At 38.3% G+C, this 25337-nt stretch overlaps 1 protein-coding gene across 1 annotated transcript in view; it reads right to left on the reverse strand.

The window, feature by feature from the left end:
- Positions 1-25337, reverse strand: part of xmas (RRM_XMAS2 and SAC3_GANP domain-containing protein xmas) — a 224530-nt gene that overhangs the window by 80889 nt on the left and 118304 nt on the right. The window contains exons 16-18 of the mRNA XM_067154007.2: positions 17653-17840; positions 2716-2948; positions 414-764 (exon numbers count right to left, since the gene is read on the reverse strand). Coding sequence (XP_067010108.2) covers positions 414-764; positions 2716-2948; positions 17653-17840 — 772 coding nt within the window. The remainder of the gene's footprint in view (positions 1-413; positions 765-2715; positions 2949-17652; positions 17841-25337) is intronic.

The following is a 25337-nucleotide window of genomic DNA, read 5'->3' on the forward strand; positions in this document are numbered from 1 at the left end:
TTCAAATTACCGCAATAACTGGACGTTAACACCAAGATCTGCAAGTATGCCGTAGCCGTCCTTTCGTGAGATACAGTTTCTTGAAAAACGCGTGATGGAGGATTTAGTGTTGATGGGACTGAAATTTCTGAACGGTTGATACGGGAAATAGTTTCTTCGAGGAACGGATAATGCGGGATTTTTACAAGGTGATTTAATTAAGATGCTCACGGGACCACATAATTTGAATGGATAATACGGGAAAACGTAGTTTCTGGGAATGTATAATCGAGGTTCTACTGTATTTGGGAAACAGAAAAACTTAACTCTATTCAAAAGAAGAAGAAATCAAAATGTGAATTTTTGATTTTTCATGCTCAGTGCTCTTAATATGGAAAGAAATGGAATTCAGGTGAGAATAACTATGAACCAACCACAGAAATAGTCTGCTCTTCAGACACATCAGATCTCTGAAATATCTTGAACTGTGAGATACATTCAGAATCCACGAGCTGCTGCAACCATACTTCATCCTCGGCCAGTAACCTCTGACAATCTGTTACTACAGCGATAGGAAGGAGAGGCAGAGGCCGTCTCAGTTCAAGTATCCTCAATAGTCGCTGATACCTGTGGAGCATATCTTCACTGTCGCTGGCTACAAACATCAATACACCATGGATGCCCTGGAGTGGTTCAGATTTCTCAAGATAGCCCACAAGTCTCTGCACAGAGGAATTCATTATTCCGTACCGAGTTCTCTCTCGAGCCAGTCTCAATGTTTCAAGCTATAGAACAAATAAGAAAGCATTTAAAACTTTAAAGAATATCAAAAACTCTTTCAGAACTATTGAACATTGGTGTCAGCAAATTTTAGTGTGTATAAATGCAATTCTAGCATTTCCAAAATTAAGTTAATAACAATAATACAATAATTGTACATATATCAGCCTGCATATAAGAACATTATGTAATGACAATGAACACACTTTATGATACCTACATTACAAAGGAAGCCTTTAGAAGGAAACAAATGCTGATGATTAACTGCAAAATGAGATTAGGATTAAGGAAACAGCTGGAAAACTTTATATCTGGAGTGTGCTGTTGTATGGATATGAGTGAAATACAGATAGAGGAAGCCTTCGAGATATGGATATGGATGCTAAAAATAAATGATTAAAATTTTACAGTTTCAGTTTCTCGGGTACTGTTGGCAAGCCTCTTATACTCTGTCTTACTTAGATTAGTTTTGTTGCTAATGACGTCCTCCAGTGTCCTTCCCTGATCTGCAATGTCCATCTTTATGATGTCCACCCAGTGGGTTCTTGGTCTTCCCAACATCTATTTTCTTGCCACGTATCTCTCCAAGTTAACATAAGCTGTTCTTATTGGCTCCATCCTCATTACATGCCCAAATCATCTCAATCTGGACATGCTGACCCAATCTAACAATTATGTCTCAATCCCAGCCTCCTTTCTAACCAAGCCATTCCTTAGCTTGTCCAGTTTTGTTTTTTAAACTGTGGATGTCAGGACCTTCATCTCAGATGCCTGCAACCTTGATGAGTCCTTCTTAGTGACGGTGCAGATTTGGATACCATAGATTGAGATTGGTATGAAGTGCTGATTAAACATCACCAGCTCTGATTTTATTGGTACTTTGGGATCCCAGAGGAGTGTTCGTACTTGCTGGTAAAAGTGAGAGATCTTCTGCACTCTGTTTGCAACCTCCTTTGTGGTGAGGTATGTAAAGTTTTCCACACTTTCCAGTGGATGGTTTCCTAGCATGATGTTTGGTGGCTGTTCCTCTCTGTTTATAGCCATCACTACTGTTTTGGGTTCGCTTATGTTGAGATTGAATTCCGGAAACTTAACCTTCCATTCATTGAGTCTCAACTGTACTTGTTCCTCAGTTTCTCTCCAGATCATAAGTCATCAGCAAAAGCCATTGCATTTAGTTCAACAGAGGTGATAATGTTATGAACAAACAGGTTCTAGCTCAAACAGGAGAGGAGAGAAATTAAATAAGACGCAGTGTACAGAAGGAGGAAGAAATGGATTGGACATAACTTGAGAAGAGTCAATTTTTTAAGGTTATCCAGAAAGGAGCTGTTGAGAGAGGAAAGAAACTGGGATGAATGAGGACAAAATTCATAGATAACCTGAAAGAAGGAAGTTACGAGAACATTTTAAAAAATAGATAAAAGAGAGGGAGGTGGGGTGTATACTGGATCTGCAATTGTGCAGAAGCCTGGGTGATGATGACTACTGCTAGCAATATTACTGATGTGATTAAAACTAACAATAATAATTTTACTGAATTTATATTCCACTAACTACATTCATTGTTTTTGGAGGTGCTGATTTGCTGGAATTTTGTACCACAAGAGTTCTTTTAATGTGCTGGTAAATCTATCAACACAAATCTGACATATTTCAGCACCTTCAAGTACCACCAGACTAAACCGGCTTCAAGCCTGCAAACTTCGTCACCTCTATCACTACTGTTGGATCTGCGCAGCACACACCAAAAACCCATTTCATACAAATGACAACCAAAGGGCAGCCAGGTTCGACAGGATGAAGAAGTTTTGGGAGCGAAAGAAGGAGCTGAAAAGCGGACTCTATTTAATACTATTAGATTTGAATATATATGACTGATTAAAGTGCTCCAATGGGGGAGTAAACTATGTAAAAAAAAAAAAAATACATCTCAACTAATCTCCTTCCACTGACCTGTTCTGGAATGTCTGAAAGTTTAGTCTTGTCCTGTACAAAAGTTTCATCAATCCACCTCAGTAACTCATCACAATATCGTGGAGACTCGTCTGGGTCAGGTACTGACAAAAGTAGTTTCCAGAACATCTCACGTTCTAGGATATGTAGATTTTGTAATCTTTGAATCAACTCGCTTGTTATGACATTCTCCATAAAAATGCTGCCAATATCAGGCCAAGACTTCTTCTGCCCTGAAAAATAAAGTTTGGATAGACAAAATCATAATTATGCAAAGGTAAAGAATATGAGGAAATCATTTTGTTACAAATGATCTTGTTACATATCAAATGGCATAGCAGTATCATAGCATGATGAAAAATGGCTTTGTAGAAAAGCTGGTCAATAATTTCCTATTTACACAAAACTTCTTCACAGTGTGCTAGCGACTGCTGCTTGTGTGCACACATCCTCTACCACGACCAGACATACCTTATTTTATGGGACTGTCCCTTATTTCTCTAAAGTATTCAGTTGTCCGGCAAAAAATATATGGGAAACATATTGTCCCGTTTTTTGTAAACCGTCCTGTATATTATAAAATACTATGTTCGAACTTTATTTATAACACAGCTCTAATGCATATTTCTCATTGTGTAAAGAATTAAAGTTTGTTTGGTAGACACTACATGTAAGAAACCATTGAAACAGACGTATATAACATGTAAAAATGGAAATGTATAATCCTGCAAGCGAACATTGTTTTAACATCAATATATCTTATGGCAGGGGGTATCCAAAAATTTGTGTAACATGACAAAATGTGTGACGGAAGTGACATCTCATTACCATAGGCCTTGGTTGCCAAAGATGCTCTGTGAAATGATGCAAATAAATCATTCGTTATCAATATTTGAGTTTCTTTTTTTTTTCTTTTTTCTTTTTTTTTTCCTATTTGCTTTACGTCGCACTGACACAGATAGGTCTTGTGGCGACGATGGGATAGGAAAGGCTTAGGAGTTGGAAGGAAGTGGCCATCGCCTTAATTATGGTACAGCCCCGGCATTTGCCTGGTGTGAAAATGGGAAACCACGGAAAACCATCTTCAAGGCTGCCGACAGTGGGACTCGAACCCACTATCTCCCGATTACTGGATACTGGCCGCACTTAAGCGACTGCAGCTATCGAGCTCGGTAATATTTGAGTTTCATTTATCGAAAGACATACTCATGATCATTAGCTTTTCGCAAAGGGAAAAAATGCTTTTGTGCAACACTTTATGGGCTGGAATTGGGACATTTCTATTTTTAACAACAACAACAACAACAACAACAGCAACAACAACAACAGCAACAACAACAACAACAGCAACAACAACAACAACAACAACAATAATTTTCTATAAATAAATGGTACTTTCTGTGATGTTAAGAATTTCTAATCATAAATATGGCCTAAAATGGCAGTCGAAGTGTCCCGTATTTTCATGCTTGTAATCTGGTCACCCCACTACTGCCTCTTTCCTCCCACAATTCTGGCTTCATTTTACAATCTCTTACGATTCCTGCCCATTACCATACCTTTATACTAAAATAACTCCCTCAGAGCATCAGTGGTTGAGGGCTAGCCCCCAGAACACAAGATCACAGGCTCAAATCTAGGAGAAAAAGTTGAATTTCTGAAGAGCAAACAGATACATTCCATGTTGTATGATGACATACAAAAATCTTTGGTTAGATATTAGTGTTTTACCTGACAAAATTTACTGCAATAGGCTGCCCGATAGAGCTCCAGCCGCCTACTACATGGCAGAGTACGAACAGAACACTCAGACATGCAGGCAGCCTAAATGATGCCAAATCAAAATGTCTGCATATAATAGCTGAGACCATATGTTCATGACTAGGGGGCAGATGTTGAAACATCATCTTTACCCCCTTTGTATTAGGATAGAGCCCCAGCATTTTAAAATGGCCGCTAGCTGCTAATCACACGCAAACTTTCTTTTGCAAAAATTGTAGTAAACTGCAAGTGATATAGTGCTTAAAGTGAGAAATATGTTATTGGATTTGTGCTGAAGTTAAATGTGTGCAGTTAACTAAAGTAAACTATCAGTGTTCTACCAGTAAGTTTCCATAATGGCTCCTAAGAAGCCATCCCACCGCATGGCGCCAGCATACAAGAACTTGTTAAGCAGGCCGCAGCCGAACAGTTGCAGCCCCTAATATCGCAGCTCCTCTGTGGATCAGTGGTAGTGTCAGCCTCCGGATCCCAAGATAGCGGGTTGAAACCCGGCAGGGGTAGTCGGATTTTTGAAGGGCGGACTATTTGACACTCCAGGTCGTACGATGTCGGCATGTAAAACATCTCTGGTGACACATTTGGTGTTTACCCAACAAAATTCATTAAATCTCAGCCATAGACGACCAAGAGAGTTTTGGTTTACTCTGTCTGCCATCTAGTAGGCCTAGAGTAAAACAGAACGTCGAAACTGACAAGCAGACAGCCAGATGGCGTCAAATTGAAATGTCTGCACATGGCAGTTGAGGCCATACGATTATTAATATTATTTATCATTAAGACGTTGCTCAATAGTATAAAAATTAATTTTGCGATATAACAAACTATTATAACATGTTTGTATTTTGCATTATTTTGCATTTTTTGAGCGATTTGGGATGATTGGTCATTATTTCAATTTTCTACATGGTTTTTGGGCTAATATATAGCATTTGATTGTTTAGATTATTTTAGAATTTTAAAAAATGTATACCTGTATGATAAAAGTACATTAAGTGACAACATAAAAAAATTCACATTTTTCTTACATATGGTTAAATCTACTAAATATCCTTCATGACCAAACAAACTGAGCAACAGTTGTTGGTGACTAAGAAAGGGTAAGGAGAGGAACTATCGATTTACACCTTGTGTTTCCAAGATAAGTGCAGGGACACAATACAGAACTGTGATAATTAGGAGACAGTATTTCCCAACATGTCTCAAGCACAAGGAATGCACCAGCCTTCCCCCCATGTACCTCAAAGCTAAAAACAAATGGAAATGAGAAGGGATTGAAAAGAACAGTTATATAACTTTCCGCTTCGGTACAGAATTACCCTACGTTATAATTCTCATGTTTTGGTCCGTACTGAAATGTACAATGAAGTCAAATAAATATTAAAATTTATTTATTCCACCTATTCAATACATAAATAGAGATTTTAATTAAGAAATGAAGTCTTGAATAAAATTATAGGGACATGTTTCGCCCTTTAATTAAGGGCATCTTCAGCTTTAATCTCAATCTGAAAGGTAATTAATCAGCTACCTGATTGTATTAACATTACATATGAATGTGAGGATGATGATGGAAATGTGCTTCAAATGGTGAGCAAATGGTTAACAATAGTTATGATATTCTTAAAATGAGCATTAATAAAGTCTTAAAAAACAAATAGTCATAAATTTATACAGTTTCTTGAATGTCCTTGTTTAAAAAATTGGTAACAAATTGTATACTGGTAATTTACAAGAACGTAAATTGTTACGTTAAACCTTGTAAAGTGGCGCCCTGTGGAGGTTGAGGGCGTTAGAATAATGATAAAAGAAAAAAATGTAGTTGATAATTCCAAATGGAGTATTAAAACATATTAAAGCTATTAAAGAGGCGTTACTGTTGCTCACTTCAAGTGAAGTTTATAATAAAATTGTTACTTTGGAACAAGTAAAGCGGGGGCTTGTGATGGTTGAGTGTGTTAGATAAAATTATCGGGTTTTAAACAGTTCAAGGGTTAGGATAATGATGAAGAATGTAGTTAATAACTCCGAGCGGCGTTTAAACACAATTTTTAAAAAAATTGGTAAAGAGACGTTTCTGCTGCTTAGAACAAGTGGGGTTCATAATAATATAAAAATGGTTAGACTGTTGTAACTCTCGTGCGAAGAGATAAAACTGTAGTCTTCTAAAAGCACGAGTGAAGAAGAGTGCTTGATGGTAAGCAGCTGTGTTAAATATTAGCTGGAAGGAGCAATTGTAGTCTCTTGTATATAGTCGAAAGGGAAATTAGGTTTGAAGTCTGTAACAATAGGAGAAATACGTGTTAAAGAATGAATTTGAATGAAAGGAGAGTTCAAAGAGAAATTGAAGTGTGTAAAAATGCTTACCTCTTTATTAATGTTGAAATTGGTTAACGTAAAGATGAGTTGGAGAGAAAACGTTGTGTGTAATTTCATTTATTTTTAATTGTAATAGTGTTAAATAGTTGCTATGGTAGCGTTGAAATGACAGATATTTAAGTTACTGGTGTTACAGAATGCCTGAGCCTGTGTAAAAGTTGTTGTCTGAATTGACTGTATTGTGATTGAAGAATAATTTTTGGTTAGTGTTGGAAGTTCTAAAGGTTATGCAAGAGTTTTTTTTTTTTTTTTTTTTTTTTTTTTTTTTTTATGGAGTTTGAAATTTGGTTAAATGTCTGGATTGTTGTATGTGGGTCTGTCAGGGATGCGTTTTGTTGTTAATTTGAGTTTGATTTTGTTGATTAAATTGTTAATTGTTTCTAGTTTATACCCATAATTTTTTGCTTTTTTATATGAGTGAGTTCAGTTTTTAGGTTTTTAGGTGATAGAGGGATTTTAAAGGCTCTGTAAATTAAGCTGTGAAAGGTAGCTAGTTTATGGGATTTTGGATGTAATGAAGTATTTTTTTATTGTTGTTGAGGTGTGAGTAGGTTTCCTATAAATTTGGAAGTCAAAGTTATCATTATTACGTTTTACTGTGACGTCTAGGAAATTTAAGGATCCGTTGACTTTGTCTTCTTTAGTAAATTTTATATTTTGGTCTAAGTTGTTTAAAAAAATTAAAATATCAGTATTGTTATTGAGTTCTTTATCAATAATTACGAAAGTGTCATCTACATATCGAAGCCACAAGTTAAGGCCTTTTATGTTAGTAGAAATTTTATCACGTTCTAAAGAATCTAAATAGATGTCGCCTAAGATGCCGGATAAGGGATCTCCCATGGCTAGGCCATCTTGATGGTAAATTTTACCATTAAAAGTAAAATAGTTGTTTTTTAGAACAAAGTTTAGGAGTCTTAAGAATTCTTCTAATTCGAGCTTGCTAAGTTTACTGTGTTTAGTGAGGTTGTTTTTGATAATATTTATAGTTTCATTGACTGGTACATTAGAATACAGTACATGTTAGTAATATCGAAAGAGCACATAGTGTGGTTGGATAATAAGGTGAATTCTTTTAAAATATTACAAAAATCAACTGAATTTTTTATTGGGGATTTATTGTTAAAAATGTAATGATGGTAGTAGAGTGATGGGGTAGAGTGGTTAGCTCTACGCCCGGCTGCCTTTGCCCCCAGGAATTAACCTCGTACTCATTTTTAGTGTAGGCGGAGTGAACCTCGGGGCCATGTGCACCTCCGGAAGTGGAAATCTGACAGGGATTTGAACCTTCCGGGCAAACCGAGCACGCTTTTACCGCCTCGGCCAAGCAGCCCCTACTATTAATTAATTAGTATTAAATCTATTACTGTAAAGTGATACAATGTAATATAGTATGTATGTTTCAGTGCCTGGTAAAATAAAACATTACTAATTTACTTTTCCTGGTGTGAAAACGGGAAACCACGGAAAACCGTCTTCAGGGCTGCCAACAGTGGGGTTCGAACACTTTATCTCCCAAATACAGGTTGACAGCTACGTAACCAAAACAGTGCAACCACTTGCTCGGTATCACAAAGTACATTTTTAATTGAGCTAGTGTTTACAACAGATGGGTGTGTTTTATTTTGTAAACTGTGCAGTGTTAAAGTGAGTGCAGAAAGGAAGTTGGTTGTACAACAGCACATTAAACGAAAAAATATGGAAGCTATAAAGAGTGTGAAGAACAAGTGTTCCCAGGTTCTACGGAGGGCAAGGTACTACGTCCAGCAAATCATTATGCCCATATTTATATACACTTCTAAGTTTTTTTCTTTACGTTACACCAACACAGACAGGTTTTATGGAGATGATGGGATAGGAAAGACTTTGGAGTGGGAAGGAAGCGGCCGTGGCCTTAATTAAGGTACAGCCCCAGCATTTACTTGGTGTGAAAATGGGAAACCATGGAAAACCATCCTCAGGGCTGCCAACAGTGGGGTTCGAACCCACTATCTCCCAGATGCAAGCTCACAGCTGCAAGCTCACAGCTGCACGCCCCTAACCGCACGGCCAACTCGTCCGGTCACTTCTAAGTAAACTGGGAGATAATTATTTATAAAAATAAGAGCTGAGCAGTGAATAGAATAGGGATATATTAATTGTAAAATCTTTGTCACACAGTCACCCGAATTCAGTGTGGTCAAATGTTTTAGTCATTTAGTACTTATTTTATAACAACATCCGCCCCCTAATTATTACTATAAAGATGTTTATAATTAACTGTAATGCAAGTCAGAAACTTACATCCAGCTCCTTGGCTGAGGGCCCCAGGTTCGATGGCTGACCGGGTCGAGGATTTTAACTGCATATGGTTAATTCCCCTGGATTTCCCTGGGTGTTTGTGTTCGTCTTAATACACCTTTCTTCATCCACACACAACACATCACACTACCAACCACCACAGAAATAATGAACAGCAAATACAGTAGCGTACAAATTAATCCGAACAAGATACAGAAAAGTTTTCTCATAACAAAAGTCGTAAAAGCTACTGGAAATCAGTTCTGCAATTACAGAAAGTCATACCTTAATACGTTATGTGACCTCCTTTGTTTTTCAAAACAACATCATCATGTTTTGGCATGGATTGCACCAATTTTCGTAAAATATACTTGAGATCTCATTGTAAACCCACGCCTTGATAAGTGAACACTTTCGTTAATCTATTCCTTTTATTTACAGTAGAACCTCAATAATTCGAAATCGGTTTATTCAAAATCTCGCCTAATTCGAAGAAGCTCTCGTTCCCGGAAACATGAGGTACGGTTTTGCATGTTATTTCAATTGTTTAATTTGAAATACAGATAATTTGTAATTCAAAGAACAATGTCAGTCCCATTTCCAAAATTCAGACTTTTAATTTAAAACTACTTTAACATTTAAAAAAAATAGTATTTTACAAAGTTATTAATTCTTCGAATTATGAAAGAACACATCTTCCAGAACATGTACGGGTAGCTTTCCGCATTTTCAATCACTTTGGTGTGTGTACAGTGTGCTTCATATTTATTAAGTTTGAATGAAATCTTAATTCTTTTGTATTTAGCGTTTTAAGGAATGCCATGATATAACGTAGCAGACAATGTGCAAAGAAGCAGAATCTGTGAACATTGGCAATACTGACAGCGTGGCTCGTATAACAAATTCGTAAGCACCAAACAATATTGTCAATGCCAATGAAACTGCATTTTTTTAATGCCGAGCCCAAACTGACTTTTGGTTTTAAAGGAGAGAAGTACCAACCAGGAAATCGTACAAATGTGTGTGTGGGGTGGGATCACTGTACTTCATTCCCTCATCATAGGAATGTTCGATAAGCCACAATGTTTCAAGGGCATCGGGCACTTTCCGTGCAAAGGTTATATTTGCCAGTCTTTTATCCAACTGCATTATCACTTCAGCAGAAAGGCCTGGTCCTTAATTTGGGAACTGGATACAACAAAAAATACCATCAGGCAAAAATGTAACATAAACTTAGATGAAATGGCCAAACACATGATCACTACCTCCAAGTCAAAAAAGGAAAAACATATCATAAGAGAAGCCCAACATCAATTTAATAAAAGGAAAAGGTCAGCTCCACAATCATCTGAGTTCTCTGCTCCATTTCAACTAGAAGAGACTATAGAAGCAATGAAGTGCATGAAACCTGGAAAGGCAGCAGGTGTTGATGGCATTTACCCCGAATTTCTGTTACACTGTGGTCCAGCAACTGTCAGATGGTTGAACACCTTCTTTTCCAACATTGTAGAAACAGGTTATCTGCCCCCACTATTCAAGAAAACCAAGATTATTGCTATACTAAAGCCAAACAAAGACCCTTCAAAAGTTGAAAACTACCGCCCCATTGCACTCCTTAGTGTCACATTCAAGCTGGTAGAGAGACTGATTCACAATAGAATATCCTCAGCCATCGACAAGGTTGTCCTTACAGAACAAGCTGGATTCAGACCAGGAAGAGGATGTGAGGAGCAGGTGCTAGCTGTAGCAACTCATATCGAAAATGGTTTTGAGAAGAAGTTGATAAGCATGGGTGTCTTCTTAGGTCTAACTGCTGCTTATGATACCATTTGGCACGACAAACTGCTGCTCAAATTCACTAGTGTCATCCCTTGTTGGAAACCAACCACTCTAATAAGCAATATGCTAAGCAAAATGTATTTCCAAGTGTTTTCAGAAAACTCTGCAAGTAGGATGCACAAAATAAATGACAGGCTCCCACAGGGATCTGTGCTGACTCTACTCCTTTTTAATTTGTACACATACGATCTTCTGAATACCAGGTCCAAGAAATTTATTTACACTGATGATATTGCCTTGAAGCCCAGGATCAAAGCTTCCCCGAAGCTGAACCAACATTAACATCAGATCTGAAAATATTGGATGAATACTTTAAACATAATTCTCTTCAACCGAATCCTCAAAAGACTGTTGTATCAACTTTCCATCTGCGGAACAAACGTGCAAATTACAATCCTAGAGTCAGTTTCAGAGATGAGATTCTCCAATACTGCAGTAACCCTAAATACCTAGGGGTATGTAGCAGCTAATTTTAAAACCCAGAACAACATATTACTGAAGTTAACAGGGACCACCTGGGGTGCCAATGCATCAATCCTTAGATCCACAGCTCTGGCTCGTACTCAGTTGCAGTATACTGCTGTTCTACACGGTTAAACAGTGCTCATACTAAAATAATTGACACGTAGCTCAATCAAGCAATGCGTCTCATCACAGGGTGTATTTGATCTACTAACACACACTGGCTTTCGGTTCTAAGTAACATTCCACTCCCATCCCTAAGAAGATCTCAGTCATTGCCAAACACATGGAAGAAAATCGAAAATAATCCACTGTTACCAATACATTCAGATTGTTCCATTTTATTACCGCAGCGATTAAAATCCAGACAACCATCGTGGCAAACAGCAATCAATCTGCAAGACAATCACTTCAAAATACTAGATGCATGGAACAATCAGTGGCAGAGCCAAAACTCCCTGACACAACATTACTTAATTCAAATTCCTTGGGAGCAGCCCGCAGTTTTCATTCACCTCGACGACAGTGGTGTGTACTGAATAGGATAAGGACTGGCCAGGGAAGATGCGGAGCAATACTGAATAAGTGGGGATGGAAGTCCTCTTCTCATTGCAACTGCGGTGAAGAACAGCAACCCATGGATCATATAGTGCTCGAATGTCCCCTCAGAGTGTTTAGAGGCTCAATGAAAGATCTTCACAACCTAATACAAGAAGTCGTTGAGTGGATTAACCATTATTATGAACTTCAGAGTGTATGTATGTGTGTATTTTTGTACATATTCTGTAAATAGCTGATATTTCTCCTTTCATCATACGATAAATAAATAAATTTGAATAACGTACAGTAAATGCACCTTATTGGCATTTCTGAATTATGAGAGAAGTGGCATGGTGGCAAGGATAGTCACTGTACTGCGTAATGCAGATGCATCATAAAAACAATATATATACAATTCTCCACCTTATCAATACGAGTTTATTTTACATTACAAATATTCAAGACTAGTTTCGACCCCTATGGGGTCATCCTCAGTTGACAATTATAAATTGTTCATAAAAACATCACATAGTAAAAGTTAGACTAGTTTAGGCTGATCATTAATGTTTGGTGTGTCTAGTACATGACACACCAAACATTAATGATCAGCCTAAACTAGTCTAACTTTTACTATGTGATGTTTTTATGAACAATTTATAATTGTCAACTGAGGATGACCCCATAGGGGTCGAAACTAGTCTTGAATATTTGTAATGTAAAATAAACTCGTATTGATAAGGTGGAGAATTGTATATATATTGTTTTTATGTAAAGTAATATCCATCAATACGGAAATGAAACTTATAAACAACAATGAAGATGCATCAGCGCCCATATGACAGTTTGTGGGGGGGGGGGGGGGGGGGCAGACCTTGGGGTACGTAGTATTTTTAATATTTTGAAGATAAATGCGACTTTTATTCTGTGGCAGAATAACCCACGGTATCCCCTGCCTGTTGGTGGGGAACGGTACTACCGCTTCTACGTAATACTGACTTTTAAATCATTTTCTTGAAAAAAAAAAAAAAAAAGAAAGGAAAAAAACAACAACAACACTGGACTCGACTAGATTTTTGCCTTTCGCTGAGAACTTTGGGGGGGGGGGGGGGGGCGGTCCCACCTTGCCCCCAGGTATGAGCACCCTTATGCAGATGGTAGGAAGAGACTTTCTCCCTTGTCATAGAAAGTTCCATAAGCCACAATGTTTTAAGGGCATCGGGTACTTTCCATGTAAGTACAAGGCATCTAGAATGCATACAGTACAGTAATCCAATCAATAAAGAACTTGCACAGGGGAGCCAATATAGATTTCCCCTTGTCTTTGAATCATGTTTTCTTTTCTTTTTTTTTCAATTTCATTGCGTGAGGTTGTGTTTGCCAGCAGAGTTATCAAAGTGCATTATTTGAATACTGTAAATGCACCCTGTTGTATACATTTTGGAAATAGTTTTTTCCATGGCATAAAATAAACTGTGAATCAAGGTTAACTGCATGCAGTAACGGGCCTCAGAATATTTTGTGATGCGGCTGGGTTGGCATTTCTGAATTACAAGTTGGCGGTTAAATCAAAAACATGTAATACGAAGTCCAATTTTTGCGTCCCGACAACTTTGAATTAATGAGGTTTTACTGTATTTATCTGGGAAATCAAAACAGTGAGATGATGAATTACAGAGTTCCACAATGAAAAATATATTTCCAATGTTGTAATGACGACGACGACAACGACAACAACTACAAAATAATAATAATAATAATAATAATAATAATAATAATAATAATAATAATAATAATACCCTGTGGGGATTTACCGGTTACCTCCATCGGGCGCGTCCCATTGGAATTGGGGAAGCTCGCTGGCTCTGCCGCCAGCAGAGTCAGAGGGTAGTAGAGAAATAAAATACCACCGTGAAAAAAAAACTGGTCCCTTGCCAGGGTTAGCGCGAAGACTGGTAAATGACCAGAAGCCAGAAAACATCTTGAGGCAACCTCTAGGGCTAACAATCCTAGTTGTAAAAGGATGGGTACCTGTCCAAAGCAAAGTCAAAAAGCATGATGGCACAACATTTCAAGAAACATACCCCAGGGGGTAAATCTTCCGATAAATCCCTCGTCGTGAATGCCACGGCGCACGAGTCTCGTTCAGATTCTGGGAGAGACTCGACATCATGCAAGAGACGAGTCGGAGCGTCTCGGTGTACCCTGAAGAGTCAAAAACTCAGGCCAAAATCTAAAACCTTTCTAGCAAATTTCAACATAAATTCACTTACACAAACTGGCAAGCTGAAAACCCTCACCAAGGCTCTTCACGAAAATCAGATATCCATAATGGCCCTACAGGAAACAAGGTACCCAGATGAAGAGCTTTTTGAATCCGAAGGCTATCGATTTTTCAAGAGCAAAGCGCAAAGAGGAATCCTCAATGGAGCTGTGATGCTTGGAACCGCGTTTGCTGTTAGAACCAAGATCCTTAAATCGGTTGCAAATTTCGAACCTGTGAATGACAGATTGTCTATACTCACAATTAAATGCGCGAACAAAACCTATGCCCTAGTTAACGCACATGCTCCTACAAACGATAAGAACAAGTCTGATCCAGACGAAGTTGATAATTTCTGGGACCTACTGGATGAAAAATTAAACAAAATCCCCAAACACCATGTCAAGCTTCTTTTGGGTGACTTCAATGCCCAACTAGGTCGTGAACAGAAGTACAAGAAAGTTATAGGAAATTACCCTGCTCACAAAAGAACCAATCCCAACGGCAAAAGACTGGTGTCCATTTGCGAAAATCACAACCTGCAGGTCATGTCGACCCACTTTCGCCATCTACCCAGAAAGCAAATGACTTGGCGTTCTCCCGTAAGCTCTCGGAGAGTTACAAATTGATCATGTTGCAATCTCCAGGAGAAACAGCCCTGAGATTATGAATGTCAAGGTAAAGAAAGGCATCAATGTGGCCTCAGATCATTATACGTCTCTTATAAAATTCAAACCAATTCCCGCAAACACAAGGAAGACAACCAAACAGATCACACGCTTCGACAATGATAAACTTCGGCAAAGGGTCCAGGAGTTCCAGCAGAAGGCTAGACCGAATGACTGTGAGTTTTACAACGTCAAAAGTCTCCTTGTTGAGGCCGCCAAAGACGTTGCAGAAATCAAGAGAAGCAAAAAGCATGCCTGGTGGAATGGTACCTGCGAATCAGTCCTCCAAGAAAGACTCAATGCGTGGAAACAGTACTACTCTACGAAATCAGAAAATGATTGGGAAACCTACAAAACCCAACGTGCCCAAGCAGCTAGGGTGTTCAGAACTGAGAAACGTAAATACGAAAAATCTCTCATTGAAAAGATAGAACAAAACTTTAGGAAGAATGAAAGCAGAGAGTACTACAGAGCCTTCAAACACAAACTCACTGGCTATAAACCACCATCTCATGCTTTGAGCGAAAGGACGGCACACTGGCGACGTCAAATGAAGAAAATTGCAGCATTCTGGCAGATTACTTCAAGAATTTACTTAATTGCTCTAAACCGCAAAGCGCCATTGAGACCAAGGAACCCTTACTCAGCTACCCAGATTCCAGACCACCCGACAGAGATGAAATCAAGCGCCACATTGCCCGTCTCAAAAATAACAAAGCGCCGGGGGAAGACTCAGTAGTAGCAGAACTATGGAAATATGCCCCAGAGGAATCACTTGATATCTTGCAAAAGCAAATAGAAGAAATTTGGAACAAGGAGACCCTACTCAACGATTGGAAAATAGCTTTGATCCATCCATTACACAAAAAAGGCAGCATGAAGAACATCAACAACTACAGAGGAATATCTTTGCTACCCGTGACTTACAAAATTCTATCACTTGCCATCCTGGAGCGTTTGGAAGCACAAGTCGAACATCAAATAGGTGAATACCAGGGAGGGTTCAGAAAAGGTCGCTCAACAGCTGAACAGATCCAAAATCTCAAAACGATCATCAGATATTGTACGCTAAGGTCCAAGCAGTGTGTCTGTCTTTGTGGACTTTAAGAAAGCGTACGACTCCATTGACCGGGAAGTCCTAGTAAACGTCTTAAATGAATTTGGAGTTGATTTGAAACTGCTAGCATTAATTAGAGCCACCCTGACCGATACAAAATCCAAGGTGAAGTTCCACGGATGTCTCTCGCATTCCTTTGACATCAAAACAGGAGTCCGACAAGGTGATGGGTTATCGCCGATACTCTTCAACTGTGTTCTTGAAAAGATCATCAGAACCTGGTGGGTGAGATTACAGGAAACCAACTACAGTCCATTGAGAATAGGAACCAAATCCAAGGGGATCGCAACAGACTGCTTAGCATTTGCCGATGATATTGCTGTTCTCTCAAACGACATAGAAACCGCTAGAGCTCAAGTTGAAATTTTAAAGGAAATTGCCCAACAAACTGGTTTGCAGATATCGTTTGAGAAAACAGAAGTAATGACTTAACATCAAAGAGGCTCCACCAAAACTCCATACAAAATATGGGGACATCACCCGAGTAGACAAATTCAAATACCTGGGTGAGATCATCATGAAAAATGGACTGGACAAAGAAGCACTTCAGGAGCGAGTACGCAAACTGGAAATAGCCTACCAAACATCCCGCACAATCTACAACAAAAAATGCCTTTCCCAAAACACCAAGATACATCACTATGAAACAGTTCTGAAGCCAGTAGTTCTATATGCAGCCGAAACCCTGTCTCTAAATGCCAACAAAGGACTCCTTGAAGAACTGGAGAAAAGAGAACGCAAAATTGTGAGAGGAATCTTGGGATCAAAGTACAGAAATGGAATCCATCAAAAGAGATCCAACAAGGAAGTCTACAGCAAAATAGAGAAAATTACCGACACAATCAGAAAAAGACGGGCACGATTTTACGGTCATATGAAAAGAATGGACGGAGGAAAGTTAACTAAAGAAATCTTTCACTTTTTTGATTCAAACCCCTAAACCACAATTCCCTGGTTTAGAAATACTAAAGAAGACCTGCAAATTGCTACATATCTCAGCTGAAGACGCCCTTAACAGAGATCTCTTCCGCAAGAAAATATTGACGAACGGGCTAAACCGAGACGAGCAACCGAAGAGAAGACACGGTGCTCCTTGGACAGAGGAGCGTAAGCAGGCCCACTCTCAAAGAATGAGGGAAATTTGGGCTCTAAAGAAGGCCAAGTTCAGTGCCAAATGCAACAAGACTTAACGTGGTCCTTGATGGCCCCAGCGAATTATATATATATAATAATAATAATAATGAGACCTAGTCTACCAAACTTAAGATAACCTGCATACCAACTTTTTATGTTCCAATTGTACTGCCATCAAGTAAAACTCTACTAGGAAGTTTCTAAGACAATTCATTTTGCCAAGTAAACAAGAAATTTTAATCTGTTAGTAATTATGATACTTTGGTCAGAACTGAAACCATGAACTCAGGATCATGTACCAAGGCAGCTCTCGCACTGGAAAAAATGTACTCTTAACATATTTTACTCTCTTGTGCTCTCTTATTCTTCAATAAAAGTGGATACTTTTCTTCATTTCACAAAATCAATACAAAGGGCGAAAACATATGATTTCACAGTTTAATTCTTCCAATATAGTATCAAAATAAAGATGTACTTACTATAAGAGTGTATTCGCCTAGAAGGTCTCCATTCTTTGAAATTGCAAGATGAAGCTCCTCCAGGGACATGTAGCTGTCTCGCCTGCTCAGCAAGACTCAGGGAGGAGAACCAAGCTGTGAAGTCTGGGTTTGCATAGTGCACAACAGGTGACCTCTTAGGAATCGTTTCTTCAGCTACTGAAATCAAGCTAAACAGGAACAACAAAAAAAAGTCTTTAAGGGAAAGGCTTCATACAAAAATGTATGCATTCATACTAAAAAGCATTGATACTGTTAATTTTTCACTTACAGATTTCTTGTTCCACTAAAATATGGCATGAAATGATGTATTCATGTTATGATGAATATACAGATACTTTATCCATCAAAACAACCCCTTTGTGTATGTTCTCTTTGGAATCAAATGAATAGCTTTCTGGTACCACACACAGCTGAAATAAACCTGGTTATGCCTGTGCTGTTTTTCCAGTTTACATATTTGTTAACTTTAGGCAGAAATTATATCAAACGTTAAGACAAAACAAGACACATTTTTGCTTAAAAGTAATCAAGAACAAGAGAAGACTATCATTAGTATATCATCTGAAAAAGGAAGATGGGGAATCTGCAGTGGTATGCAAGTCTACTCCATTTTTAATCATTATGAATGAATCCAGGAACAGATTAATACGTCACATGTCTAGGGAGAAGATTGCAGTTTATTGTTGAGGTTCTTAACCAAGAGGAAGAGCTAACACAGCTTTTAAGAACAATATACTAAAATGTAAATCCAGAAGGCGAGTTGTTGGCGGATTTTTGCACGAGAAATCAAATGATTGTTGGAAATATCTGGTTTAGGAAGAAGAACAGTCGGAAGATTACAAGGTATGGTTGGGGAGACAGACGAATAAGAGACCATGATTGATTATATAATCATAGAGAAAGAACACCGGGAGAACCTTTTAGATGTAACAGCCATGCCTGAAGAAGCCTTTGGTAGAGATCATAGAGTTGTGACAGGAAAATTGAAAGTCGGAAAGACTGAAAAACCCCCATTAAGAAGAGAGAAAAGAATTAAAGTATGGAAGTTGACGGAGAAAAGCATACAAGAAGAATTTCAAAGGGAAATAATACCCTTGGTACCCAGGACGGAGGCGGCGAATGTTGAAGATCAATGGAAAAGATTTATAGAAGCACTGGTTGGATGTGCAGAAAAGGTATGCGGTAGAACATCAGGAAATGTGAAAGACAAAGAGAGACACTGGTGGAATGATAGGGTAAAGATTAAAGTGAAGGAAAAGAAAATGGCATGGAAAGCATGGAAAACATCTAAGACTGAAGAAAGTAGAAGAAAATATGTGGAGGCAAAGAATTTGGCCAAGGAAGTAGTGGAGGAAGAAAAGAGGAAAATGAGAGATGATATGCAGGGCAGCAAGAAATTTCTGTATGGTATCTTAAGAAACAAAAAGAGAGATCAAGTAAACACCAGATTTGTGAAGGATGAAGGTGGCATAATATTAACAAAGCCAGAAGAAATAAGAAATAGATGGAGAGAGTATTTTCAGAAGCTGCTGAACATAAGAACGGTTGACAGTCATTCAATGGACGACCAGGAAAGGCAATTAGTTGATGAAGAAATGGATAATGAAATTACAATATATGAAATTGAAATGGCAGTAAGAAAGATGAAGAATAGAAAAACTGCTGGAATAGATGAAATTTCAGTGGAGATGATAAAGGCAGCTGGAGCTGTAGGCCTGCAGTGGACATATCGGGTTCTCAGGAATGTCTGGGAGAATAAGGAGGTCCCTGAGGATTGGCAAAAAGGAATAATCATCCCAATTTTCAAGAAAGGAGATAAGAAAGTTTTGAAGAACTACAGGGGAATTACTCTAATATCCCATATTGCTAAGATAATGGAAAGGATACTGGAAAGTAGAATAAGGTTGGGGGTTTAGAATCAGATACAGGAAAATCAGTTTGGTTTCAGAAGTGGAAGGTCAACAATAGAACCCATTTTTATTATGAGACAACTAATGGAAAAGCAATGGGAATATGGGAATGATATGGTGATGACATTCATTGACATTGAAAAGGCATATGACAGCATCCCCAAGACTAAAATTTGGGACAGTCTGGTGCAAAAAGGAATTGGACAGGAATTAATAAAAATGATCATGGCATTGTATAAGGAATGTTGTAGTTGCATGCAAACACAAGTTGGCAGGACAAGTTGGTTCAATAACTAGTGGGCTGAGACAGGGAAGTGTTCTATCACCAATCCTGTTTACAATAGTAATGGATGACATCATGAGAACAGCAAAAGCTGCATATGGAGGAAGAGAAATGAACATGATGTTATTTGCAGATGATTTTGTGATTTGGGGAGAAGACGACAGGAAGGTTCAAGAACAGTTGAATGTGGTGAATGGGAATATCGAAGAATGTGGATTGAAAATGAGTATAGAAAAGAGTAAAACTCTTGTTATGACTAGAGGGGAGAAAGAAGGGAAAGGTCAGATTAGACTTGCAGGCAAGTCCCTCGAAGTAGTGGAAACGTTCAACTACCTGTGGAGTGAATGAATAGAGAACGCTCGACTGGATGCTGAGAATAATAAGAGGATTCAAGCTGGAAGTTGTTTCTATCACAGTGTAAGAAACATGTTATGGGACAAAGATGTGTCAATGGAAGCAAAGGATACTATGTACAAGATGTATTACGTACCCATAACAACTTACGGAGCAGAAACTTGGGCAATGACAAAGAAGGATGAGAGTCAAATACAGGCAGCCGAAATGAAATTCTTGAGGAGTATGATACAGAAGAGTAGAAGAGAGAAAATAAGGAATGAGAAAATCCGGGAAGAAATTGGAGTGGAAAAAATGAATGATAGAATAGAGAAGAGCCGATTAAGATGGTTTGGGCACATAAAGCGAATGAGTGACGAAAGAATGCCAGAAAAGGTGATAGAAATGCAAATCCAAGGAAGGAGAGGCCGTGGACGACCACGATTGAGATGGAAGGATACAATCCAACGCAGTATTATGGAAAGAAACCTGGACTGGGACACAGTGTTTGAGGAGGAGTGGTGGAAAGACAGAAGAAGGTGGAGAGGAACCATATTTGCCCCTACCCGGCTACAGCTGGATAAAGGGAAATGATGATGATGATGATGATGATGATGATGATGATGATGATGATGATGATAAAATAAAAATGTTCAGAGGCCCATTACTTCTCTTGCACTAACTCACGATATTATTATGGTGATGTTGACCTACAAAAGTGCAAGGATTACGAAGGAAGCAAATGTTGCCTTAATTAAAGTACAGCCAAATTTGTCTGGTGTGAAAATGGGAAACCACAGAATACTTTAGGATTGCCAACAGTGGAACTTGAACCTACCATCTCCCAAATGCAAGCTGACAGCTTCATGACACAAACTGCACAGCCAACTCACTCAGATCATTATTTTCTATAAGATTCCTGTCAATCTTATGTGCTACTAGAAACAAATATTTAAATAATGTGGAGAAGATAATTTGAGGAAAATATTTATCGATCGTTCAGTGTTCCCTATCAAAATTTAAATATTTTAAACTTTGGAAAGCGTTGACCATGTTCTGAACATGCACAGTTCTTTTTCAGGAATCCCCCTGCATATTAAGTGCTTCTATGTATTTCAGTATTTAAAAGTAGTTCTTGGATATTGTGATTTAATTGTACAAATGATTTTTAAAAAGCAGTGGCATTTCATGCCACAAAACATTTTACCATAGAGATAAAATCCACACGGGATACCTGCCCAATGTGTACAGTAATAGCATCAAAGTGATACTAACGTACTGTAATACCTTTCAAATTTTCATTCAGTATTTCTAGGATTAAATGAGCGTATGTTTGTCCAACCCTTGTCCCATTTCTCTACGAGCTCGGGTATGAGGTGAGATGAATGTGTTGTGGTAGTTTTGAGATGAAATGAGTTACATGATATCTGAAAGTAGGAAGGGAGATTGTGAAACCCAGAGCTGGCAGATAGCCTACTCCTGTCGAATAGCACTAAGGGGGCTGCTCAAGGCTTAACATCACAATCCGACTGACGAATCAACATCAACAGCATCATGGGCTCTAACTCCATATGAGCACTGCAGAGAGGTTTGGGAATTTAATCCAGTGATTAGAAATTGTATACCATCACCTCCCCTACCCCATTGGCCAACATTCTGATGGTGAACATTTTACTTTTTAACTTCTGAAATTACAGTACCTTAAATTACAGAGAACTGTAATACTAAAAACAACAAATATTGTTTTAAGAAGTTTTGAAAGTAAGAAAAAAGTTAATTTTAGAGGTTACAAATCAAATCAAATGTAATGTAGCATTTTATCCTTTTCTTTTTCGATAATTCATCATTATTATTTTACCCTATCCAGCACCAGCCGTATTTCTCAACCTTCCCCTCTCCTTCAACCATTCTTCTTCTGTCTTGATCAAATATCGCCATCTTACTCTGGGTCTTCTGCTTGCTCCCTTTCCCTCAAACGTATCCTTCATCATCTGGTTGGTAACTTCCCTCCATTTTTTCACATGTCCAAACCATCTTAGTTTATTCTTCTCAGGTCTGTCATTCAACTAATTTTCCTACTCTACTCTAATGTCCTTCCTTTCCTATCATACTTCTTAGGAATTTCATTTCACTGAAATTAATTTTATTCTTCTTTCTTGTCACTGGCCCGGTCTCCACAGCACGTGTCAAAGATGTACACTATATACACCCATATTGACGATTATGTGAGTGCCCTCTGGAGAGGCCTGGTGCAGGTCCTTCTTGTTAACGCTCAACAGTAACCTGCATATCTGTGTACGATGATGATGACGAGGTAGGGCGAGGGTGAAATCTGATATCAGCACATACCATACTCCTGTTGAATAACACGAAGGAGTCGGCTCAAGGCTTTAACCCATTCGCGTCATATAATGAACTGCGGTCGCACCTGGTGTTTTGGCGAATGAATCAAATGGCGAGCTCAGCTCGCAATGATGCAGTGTCTCGCTTATATTCGTGTATTAAATTCCCTTTGCAATATAATTGCTAACAATACACACCGTAAGGAACTAGAGGCATGAACTGTCGGTGAATAATGCTGTGTGTATTTCTGTGCGACACTGGAATTATTGAATAACAGTTTACTTTCATCGGTATTCATTATGCAGTAGAACTGGTTTTGCAATAATGTCGACGAGAGATTGAAAGCGCTTGTAGACATTGTTTTAGATGGCGATTATCACAATAATGACGTTTTGGAAAATGAATCCAAGGACACGATGGATTGCCCAAATAAAAGATGTACAAGGAGGAGGAGTGGAATTGTGTAAAGTTGAAGAAGAAGAATTAGTGTACTTCCAAAGGCATAAATGGAGAGCGCTCTTGCACCGCACCCAGGAAACTGGAGAGGGTTAAATGATGATGTTGACTGATCCAAGTTCGAGGATAATGATAGCAACAGTAAAAGTTACTGTAGTAAGCAGAATATTGAAGAAAATGAGAGTGAAAGTGCCGTGCTATGTTCTTTCAAACGGCACGGAGCCGGTGACACAAAAGACCCGTAGTGATTGAAAATTTGAGAAAAAATATGATAATCGTCATATATATCCATTTCGTGAATACAGCAGTGTTTCAGAAATACTTACCTAAAATGTATAGTCCGCCCACCGTCCGAAATTGTGATGATTTTAGAGTACACGGATCTGCTCTTTTCGAAATTATTTCAAATGAAACGTTTGTACCACAGCCAGCAGTCACTCAAGGAATGAAGAATGGGTAAGTCATAACCTTCAATGGCATGAAAGCGAAATGTAAATGAATTATCTACATTAGTTTTTATTTTATGCATGTTTTTGCGTGACATGTACGCTCAAACTACAGGCGGGCAAATTACACCTGATTCCACAGTAAACAATGTGGCCATTTATTGTGACTTGAATGGGTTAATGTTCCCATCTGACGGACAAATCACCCTCACTCTGTATGAACACTGCAGAGAGGTTTGGAATTGAACCAGGTTTCTGGCATGCAATTTAGTGATCATAAATCAATATTCTAATGGTGAAAATTCTTTCCATTAATGGGACTCAAACCAGCTAACCACGGTGTTAGTCTATAAAAACTTGGTGTCTTATAGAGTCACCAGATGAGCTATATTGACAATAATTTATGATCAATTTAAAAATCTTTACTTCATTACAAAGTTAATGAAAAAAAAAAAATTGTATAAAAAAATTGCTTATTGTAAATGTTTTGTGAAAATATCCCAGATTTCAACTTGCAGCATGTAAATAGTTTACAGTTTGTTAATGAATATGTTCATGACCAACTGTAACTTTAAAGTTCCATTTGTTTATTAGAGTTTGCAGTCATAACGTCCAACTCATTGGCTGAACGGTCAGCATACTGACCTTCGGTTCAGAGGGTCCCGGGTTCGATTCCCGGCCGGGTCGGGGATTTTAACCTTAATTGGCTCATTCCAATGGCACGGGGGCTGGGTATATGTGTTGTCTTCATCACCATTTCATCCTCATCACGACGCGCAGGTCGCCTACGGGCGTCAAATAGAAAGACCTGCACCTGGCGAGCCGAACCTGTCCTGGGATATCCTGGCACTAAAAGCCATACGACATTTCATTTCATTGTAGCCATAACAAAGATCGAAACCCTCCTTTTCATCTTAGGTTACTGCACGCAAAATGAAACTCAAATTAATTCCAGGTATCACCGCAATCGATCCATCCTGGTCAAGAACTTGACAGATTCAGGCATGGTTGTCCATGAAGAAGCTCACTACATAGCCACTACTGGCAGCACTCATCGAATAGGCACCATCTTTTTCAAAAGAGGTTATATAACTGATCCAACGATTAGATTCAGGACCGATGTGACACAGCTAATAGAAAGATAAAAATTTCATTGTTCCGTATTGAAAAGTATCACAGGTAAATTGAAATAATAAATATGGTAGTTCAACCTATTCAATACAAGTAAATAAGAGATGTAGAGATTACATTCTTATTTAATTAAAAATGGAAATGGTTCCGGTTTCAACCCCAGTCTGGGTCATCATCAGCCGATTATAACTCGAAAAACAATGCATAAGTAAGAAAGAAGTTAACGGTTAAGTCCACACAATATCAGTTGAAGACTTAAATCCTTATATATATCCATTTTGTGGATACAGCAGTGTTTCAGAAATACTTACAAAAAATGTATAGTCCGCCCACCGTCCGAAATTGTGATGATTTTAGAGTACACGGATCTGCTCTTTTCGAAATTATTTCAAATGAAACGTTTGTACCAAAGCCAGCAGTCACTCAAGGAAGACTTCAACTGATATTGTGTGGACTTGACCGTTAACTTCTTTCTTACTTATGCATTGTTTTTTGAGTTATAATCGGCTGATGATGACCCAGACTGGGGTTGAAACCGGTACCATTTCCATTTTTAATTAAATAAGAATGGAATCTCTACATCTCTTATTTACTTGTATTGAATAGGTTGAACTACCATATTTATTATTTCAATTTAACAGCTAATAGAAGTCGGCAAAGATAAAAGGAGTACAATCCATGTATCCCTAACTACTATAACAAATAATGTTATTAGTTTTACGTCCCACTAAAGGCTTTTATAGCTTTTGGAGATGCCAAGGT

The sequence above is a fragment of the Anabrus simplex genome, chromosome 9 (assembly GCF_040414725.1).
Source record: "Anabrus simplex isolate iqAnaSimp1 chromosome 9, ASM4041472v1, whole genome shotgun sequence".
NCBI classification, from domain to species: Eukaryota; Metazoa; Arthropoda; class Insecta; order Orthoptera; family Tettigoniidae; genus Anabrus; species Anabrus simplex.